Source organism: Suricata suricatta, chromosome 2 (assembly GCF_006229205.1).
Source record: "Suricata suricatta isolate VVHF042 chromosome 2, meerkat_22Aug2017_6uvM2_HiC, whole genome shotgun sequence".
NCBI classification, from domain to species: domain Eukaryota; kingdom Metazoa; phylum Chordata; class Mammalia; order Carnivora; family Herpestidae; genus Suricata; species Suricata suricatta.
In genome coordinates, this window is record NC_043701.1 from 178284254 (window position 1) to 178292346 (window position 8093).

Here is an 8093-nt window from a genome sequence, read left to right on the forward strand (position 1 = left end):
CTTACCCCAACTTCAGATCCTTCCCTATCTGTACTCCCTATTAATCCTCAAGTCAGTGCAAATGACACCATCTTTCTGACTAAATCCTTTCTGCATCACCCAAATAGACGCACCAGCAAACCACACAGAGGGCACACACACCCACACATGCCGGCTAACAGACACCACCCGCACGTGCTTGCACCACAGCCTCCCACATATGTGTTTAACATCACTGGCTATCGCTAACATAAAGGGAGGCACACCATGTTTTAGGCGCCCCTGGGCAGCTCCACGGCCCCAGGCTAGGTAAGGCCAGCTGGGTAGAATCCTGTGGAAAGGACTGAGCCTGAAATCCTCCCAGAAGGAATGCCTCGTGCATTCCTCCTCTCCCACCTGGGACAAAGTAGGGGAGCCTACCAACGCCCCACCGTGGACTCCCATACTCCTATGGGCTGGGACCTAACTCGGAGCCGAGGTCCCCACAATGTGGGGCTCTGCCGCTCTGACAGCCTCTGGGCCCTGGGAGACGGCGCAGCCAGCGCGCGAGCTGTTTCTGTTGGCAACACAGATGTATTTCTTTTATTTGGTAGTAAATAGAGCGGGTGTGTGTACATCAAACAATAGCGGGACAGATATAAACTGCCCCCCCACCCGCCACTGGGCGCCCATTCTGAGCCGGGAGGTCCTCTTGGCAGGCTCCCGGCACGCCAAAGCCGGAGGCCACCCCGCGAGAACCCCAGAGCCCTCTCCTCTCCTTGCTCCCAGAGCGCGCGTCTGGAGGGTAGAGCCCGAAGAAAGAGGAGAAGGCAAGGTCGGTGAGGTTTGCTTTCTCTTCTGCGGGCGGGCGCACGCGGAGCGGGCTAGGGCCTGCGCGATGGGGCTGGGGTCCGAGGGCTGCGCCGCCTTTGCCCTTTGGGGGCTTTGGAGAGGCCTCCGGTTGTTGGGCTTCCCAAGCCCGCGCCAAGCGCCCGTGTGCGCGCGCCGGGCACCTCGACTTCCCTCGACCGGTGCGGCAGGGTGCAGACTTAACTGCCCGTCTCCCAGATTCCATTTTGCCCCACCTTTCTCGGGTTTCCACGCCCGGTGGCGCAGAGACCCATCGGGCCTCTCCCCTTAGCCAACTAAAACCGGACTCCGCAAAGCAGCGAGGAAAAGATCCCTCCACCGGGTCGCCAAGATGGAGTCAGGGTGCAAGAGCCCTGAGCTCCCTAGATCCCCTCTTGGGACCCGAAGCGCAGCTGGGCAAGCTCGGGGGACTACTCCTGCCAGGGCGCGGACACGTGGCCCCGAGGAGGCCGGCGGCCAGGCTCCTCCTCCAGGCTTCCCGCCCACTCTGTGCCCACCACCTCGCCCAGCCTGCAGGCTCTTCCAGGCTTCCGGGTGCGAGCGATTCGCGCGTCCCGGCGTACGCTTCTGGAAGTGTGCGCGTCGGTGGGTGCACGTGCGCCGGTGTAGCTGTGCCCGGCGGATGTGGACCCTTTGATCTATAAACAACTGGGGGGTTGGCTGGGTGACGAAAGTGAGGAAAAGGTCGCAAAGATAACTAGGCCGGCAGTACTTTGGAGCCCTAGCCTGGTGCTCGGACCCGGATCTGGGTGCGCTCGTCCCGGAGCGTGCCCCCCTCCCCAGGCCCCCACCATGGAGTTACCCTAAAGGCTGCTCAGGTGGGGAGCGGCAGCTCCTGGGGAATCTGGTCTCAGACGGCAGCGCAGCCCTAGCTCTCACTGGGAGCCATTTAACCTCCTGGGATTTCTTCCCACCCTTGCCTCTACGACCTCGTAGACCTGCATTCAAGAGTCGGGCAGTTTTGGAGACCTGAGGCAAGGGATAGTTGGAGGCTGCGAGGCTCCTTGGAGAGTTCCCAGGAGGCGCACACTGGTTGTACTCGCTCAGACCCTTTGTCGGCGGCCGCTCCAGACGAGTCTGCGGGCAGAAACTGCCCCAAATCTGGGTGGCCGGGGCTCCCAAAGGATTCCTCCTGGTGGCCGTGGAAGCAGAGGGAAACAGAGCTGGGGTAGAGGTGTGCAGCCACCGGGGGGCCGCCCAGGAGAGCTCGTGGCGCCCAGCACTTAGTCCGGAGCAGCGAGGTGGAGTCACCGGTGTGCTTCACCGGAGCGTTAATGTCTTAAAGAAATAGAAAGAATCCCCTTCCCTCCTGAGCCCCTTCGCCCCCCTCGCCCCCCTTGGTGATGGAGTGCACGCATCAGATTTTCATCAAAGTTCTATTAAGTGAAACATAGGTTGCAGGGCACCCTTTGATTGAAACAGTTTAAATTTTAATTGTGTTTTTAATTTGACATATAGTTGCAGAAAGGAATGACACTGCGTCGCCAAGGGGCGGTCGATTTTCTTAATTTCTCCCAGAGGAATTGATGAGTCTATCAGGCCACTAGATTGGAAACCCATTAAAGCTCTCTGGTTAGGCTGTTAATTGGAACTTGATGGATGTGGGGCGGGGGGAGGGTGTAGGGGCTCGGCTATGCTGATCCAATCTTCATGACTTTCTGTTTTCCAATAAATTACACAATTCATTTTCCAGCCGCAGATTACATAAATTGTACACCTCTGGGGCTCTCTTTTTCAAATAGGGAGCCCTTTTCCCCAAAAGCCTATTGTGAGATGTCATTTGCACCAAAGAACGAACAGCAGAGGTCCTTGAATGAAAATCGAAACATAATCAACGTTTATACTTAGAAAATTTATTGAGATCATTTTCTCTGGTATTTCCTTATTTTAAAGTTTGGACGAGCCATATATCATAATCCACTCCGTAAAGGTGGGAGGGGGCAGACTGTGTTTAATATTTATCGAAGCTTGATTCCAAGATCAAACTTGTTTATGACTTCATCTGTCATTTCGGAGGGAGCCTTCTTCCACTATTATTCGGCTCAGCCAGCCTATTTCCCAACTGCTGCAGAGCAGAGAGGATCAATTTTTATTAGGCTCCTAGGCAAGTTTGCTCTGGGCCGCTTTAATATTGAGCAGTGGCATAATCTCGAGACCTAAACTTTAAGCGTCCTTTCAATCTCGGGAAGTTTATCATTCCTTGGAACCCGGTTGTGTCTAATTCCTAGAGAGGGAGCGATCCCCCAGAGGAGGAGGGGCCCGAGTGCAGAGTTTCTGCCGGTAATCTGAATGGAGGAGGGAGGGGCGGAGCTATCCCGAGACTTGGAGGGGTGGGGTGGGCGGTGGCGCGGAGTTGAAAGATCGCTACACTCCGGGGCAGAGAGAATGGGTGTCTGTGGGTGGTGGTTCCTGAGGGCTCCTGGGAGTGTGTTTTACAGCTGTGCTGGGCCCAGGAGAGGGCGTCTGGGCCTTTGAGCTCTGGGTGACGTCTCGGGACCCCCCGGATGCCCCAAAGGGATGGAGGGAAGATCTAGTCTTGGCCTTCCGGCTCCTGCGGTGTGACTCCTATCAGTGCCCTGGGGGCGGGAGGCAACGCAGGTGACCAGTTCAGAATAGCAGAAGAGAACCCAGAGGAGGGTCCTTCGGGTAGCAGAGTGGGAGTCGGCTTGTCTCTGTCGTGGCCCCCCAGCCTCTGTCCTGCTGCCACCATCATTTCCTTGGCTAAGTGTAGAGTGTGAGTGTGTGTGTGTGCAATGTGCGCACCAGTCAGAGCTCAGAGAACGTTGCTGACTCAATGCATGTGAATGCGAAAGCGTTTATGCAAGCGCGTGCACACCGCTCTGTGTCTGCGGGTGAAGTTGCGCGGGTGTGCAGCTGATGGCGGCGACGCAGCACTCAGTTGTAGCGCGCCTCTGTGAAGACCAGAAGGTCAATGTGAGAGGAAGTAGGGTGCAAGCCGAGCGCGAGGCCAGATGGCTCCTTTTGACTTCCCCAAGTAGCCTGGGGTGGGGGATGGGGGCAAAGTTGTGGGGTCTCGGGCTTTGTGGTTTCTTAGTTTTGAGTCCTCAAACCAGGCTGCATGGGTCAACTCCTCCACCTCACACTCCTCCCCACCCTCCGACTTTTCCTGCTTCGGGCCTTGGAGCTGCTTTTCTGAAGCCTACTGCCACCATCTCTTAGGTTCCCCACTCTGGCAGAGGTCAGCCCCTTGGGCCCTTTACCCCACCCATACATCTAACCCCATGGTCGCAGCACAGCTGAGGTCCTCACTGACTCCATGCCAAGCTCCATACCAACATCTGCTCCACCCCTTGCTCCCTCCCAAGGGCCTGGTATTGGCAGTGGAACAACCTTGAACTTCCATCTTGCTTACTCTGCCTGGGCTGGTCACTTCCCGCCCCCCAGAGCCTCAGTTTCCCCGCCTGTACAATGGGGTTAAAGATCTGCATCACAGGTTGGCTATGAGGATTAAAGTGGAGAATGATGGGATGCTCCTGGCGAGTTCCAGGTTGCTGGCACCAAGTGTTTACTAATTTGGAAGGGTCCAACCAACCCCCCCCCCCAATTCTGCTTTCTTCCCCAGAATGTGGTGGGCTCTGTTCCTGGGGTTGGCCAATTTCCCTTGAGGGTAGCCTCGGCCAGGGCCAGGAGACAGCGCCCACTCAGACTGTTTGAGGAGGCAGAAAGGCCGCAGGCGGGTGAGAGTCGGCTGTGTCTTTCCAGGAACCTCCCCTCTATCAACCGACCATGCGGGAGCGCGCGGGACAGGCTGCGACGTGGCCCTGGAGCCTGTGCGGCGGCCGCGCAGAGGACGCACAAATTGTATTTCAGCGCCGGGTCCTTCCGGGTTAATGAGCTGACACCATGATTAAAGCTGACCATTTGTAATGTGTCTCGACCCCGCCGCCGAGCCCTGAAGAGGTTAATGCGGTGACGGAGGCCGGCACCTGCCCCTCGCCGGCCTCCCGGGCCGCGGCGCGCAGCCCCTAGCCTCCACCCCCTCGCCTGCCCCGGCTCGGGTGCTCCGCCGACTCCTAATCAATTAGCCCATTAACGAGCCCTTCGAGGAGTTAAGTAGCGAGAGGTTCTGCCACGGGCAGGGCTGCAGTCGGTAACTCACCAGGGCTAATGATATTATAAGCGCTTTACTCAATAACCCTGCGCGGGCGGCCGAGGAGGGAACTGCACCGTCATGGCGCAGCGTCTGGACCTTTGTGGGGACTGATTCCAGAAGCTCCTCTCACCTTGGTTGCATTTGGGGGAATATCCTAGGGGCAGAAGACTCCCAAGAGCTCTTGGTCGAGGGGTTCTGGGCTGCAGACCGAGGTGGGGCCTTACCTCACCTTCGTCTCCTCTAAGCTTGTGCAGACAACTGTACCCCTGTATAGTTTTGCCTGCATCTGGCTGCTTCTAGGTCCAATAACAGCTGGCATGTGAATTAAAGGGGCGACAACCAGGGCTCAGAGGCGGCCTGGAGGAGGGAACCAACGGCGGTTTATTGAGCACTTACCCGTGCCTCGGACTTGGCCTTCCAGACCTAACTATAACTTCTCCGAGGTAGGCATTTCTTCCTCCAAGTTTAGGAAAGGAGGAAATCAAGGCTCAGAAGGTTTTAGTGTCATGTCCAAGGTCACTCAGATGAGATTTGAATGGACTTCGCCTAATTCAAAAATCATGACCCATTCTCACCTCTTTCTGCTCTTCTTCCCAGCATCAAAGCACTTCTGTTTCTGCAGCAATTCTGTGACCTGCAACATATGCCAAAACCCGAGAAACCTGTGAGATCGAGAGTGGGCTGTGCGCTATTCAGCAAAAGTTTACAGAGTCCCTACTATGAGCCCCTAGGTCTCCCGGGCTTTCTGCAGCTTTTCCTTCCCTACCTAAGGACATCCTCAAAACCTGAGAAAGGGGAGAGATGGATGCTAATGAGAAGTTCATTTCACCAGGGAGGGCAGCAGGCTCTGACTAGTCCAAGTTCTCGAAGTCTGTAAATGGTGGGGCTGGGGGACTTGAACCAGGATCTGCTGCAACAAGGTCTAGGTCTCTCTTCCCCACCCCCAAGGATCTTGCAGCCCTGTTGGGCCTGTGACAGGGGTGAGATCTGGGATGGTCAGAAGTTGTCTGCCCCGGGCCTGCCAGTTAAGGTCCCAGGGAGGCCATCAGTTCGGAAGCGCATGCTCTTAAACCCCCTCCCTCCCGCGCGGGGCTCAGCTGTCTGCGGGTGCCAGCTCTGCCGCCGGGCCGGGCAGAAGGGGTGGGAGGGTAGGGAGGGTCATGAAGGAGCCTGTACCAGCTCCTCCGACGGCGCGAGGACCGTCACCTGAGGGAGGCGTTGGCCACTCCAGCTCGGAAGCCCCGCGCTGCCCCTGCCCCTCAAAAGGGCCTGAGTCCGAGAGGTCGGAGTCGCCCCAGCGGCTAGGAACCTGGGGTTGGAATCTATGCTGCTTTCCGCCCGACTGTCCCTGGATGGACACAGCAGATGCCCGCCGGGTTCTCGGCGCGCTCCGGGGCGCACAGTCGCTGCGTGCGGGGCCTGGGCTTTTTGAAAATTTCCGGGGCCGCTCGGCGGCGCTGCGATTGGCCGCGTCCGGGTAACCTCTATGCAAATGAGGCCGCGCCACCTCCGCGCCGGCGGAGACCCCGCGAGCTGGCGGGCAAGGAAGGGGCATTCGCGCCGGGGCTGGGCGGGCGCACCCAGAGCCGGGCGGGCAGGGATCCCCGCGCAGCCATCCTGTGCCCGCGTGTCCCCCGCGCAAAGGGGACGCCTCACCAGCTTCGCCGCCCCCTCCCCCTGCCTCCCGCCTCCGCCCCTCCCCCCCGCCTGCCTGCCTGCACCACTTTCCACCCAGATCGTCTCTAAAGGGAGTTCTTGGTTTCCTCCGATTTCTTATGAACCCAGGATGGGCAGCAAGGAAGATGCAGGCAAGGGGTGTCCGGCGGCCGGCGGCGTCTCCAGCTTCACCATTCAGTCCATCCTGGGCGGGGGCCCCTCCGAGGTGACACGGGAGCCCGCCGGCTGGCCGGCCAGGAAGCGCAGCCTGTCCGTGTCCTCGGAGGAGGAGGAGCCGGACGACGGCTGGAAGGCACCTGCCTGCTTCTGCCCAGACCCGCACGGCCCCAAGGAGCCGGGCCCCAAGCATCACCCCCCCATCCCCTTTCCTTGCCTGGGTAAGGATCTCACGCCGCCGCCGGGTGGGCCGCGAACAAGCTCTAGGGGAGGGAAGCTGTGCCGGGGTCCAGGCCCCCTCTGGGCAGAGCCCCGGCCGCCCGGGGTCCAGGGAGGCGGGGAGGGGCACGAAGGGGGGCGCGCGTTGTCTCCTCCTCCCGGAGGGGGCCCGGGAGGTGACTGGGAACGCAGACCTCGCGCGGCGCGGTCTTGGGGAAGGTTGGGTGGGAAGGAGAGTGAACCACGGCGGGCTGGGTACAGGGCCGTCCGCACACACGGCTCTGCCCTCAATATCCCACTTGTACTTCGGTCGGATACTTTCCGAACAAGAGGTCTGGAAGTCGGGTGCCAGCGGTCCGTCTGTCTCTACCGCAATCTCTTCCAGAGTCTTTTTTTTCCTCCTCTCCCTCCCTCCCCGCCCCCGCCCCCCGGCCTGATTACCACTCCAAGATGATTGACAATGGTGCCTTTCAGAGCCGGTTCCTCTTTACAACATCTGACGGAGGAGAGCCCCGCGTTAGTCCTTAGCGTGATTTCCCAACAAACGGCCTGTGAAATGATGCCGTACTATAAAGCTCGGGGAACTCTTCCAGCTCAGTTATTACAAGGCAAAAGCACCTTTTCAAATGATGCTGATGTCTCCCCACCCCCATCCCCATCTCCAGACCTCCTCCCCCTGTTGCCACACGTCCTTTCACGAAGCTGGGGGCACAGAGACCCCGTTCTCGAAGTCGCCGGATCCCTCTCCCGTTGCTTTCCAAGGCCGGGGCGCTGGGCTTTCGGGGGCCAGCGAGAGGGAGCAGAGGAAGGGGCTGTGACCGCGGCTGCGGCCGCCTGCCACCCCCACCCCTCCGGTCCCGGCCAGAGCTGGGGCTCTCCGAGGCTCCCCCCCACCCACCCCAGCTCCATGCCTCCCTGTCTCTTCTCACTCCCCAGGTACCCCTAAGGGCAGCGGCGGCGCGGGGCCGGCGAGCTCGGAGCGCGCGCCTTTCCTCTCTCCTTCGCACCCGGACTTTAAGGAAGAGAAAGAGAGGCTCCTGGCCGCGGGCTCGCCGTCGCCGGGGCCCGAGCGGCCGCGGGACGGCGGCGCCGAGCGGCA

At 59.6% G+C, this 8093-nt stretch overlaps 1 protein-coding gene across 1 annotated transcript in view; it reads left to right on the forward strand.

Annotated features, from left to right (window-relative positions):
• The first annotated feature begins 662 nt into the window (after positions 1-662).
• The window catches only part of HMX2 (H6 family homeobox 2), an 8515-nt gene continuing 1084 nt past the window's right edge, over positions 663-8093 (forward strand). Inside the window, exons 1-3 of the mRNA XM_029920578.1 lie at positions 663-793; positions 6728-6996; positions 7931-8090. Of these exons, the coding sequence (XP_029776438.1) occupies positions 6729-6996; positions 7931-8090 (428 nt within the window). The 5' untranslated portion in view covers positions 663-793; position 6728. The remainder of the gene's footprint in view (positions 794-6727; positions 6997-7930; positions 8091-8093) is intronic.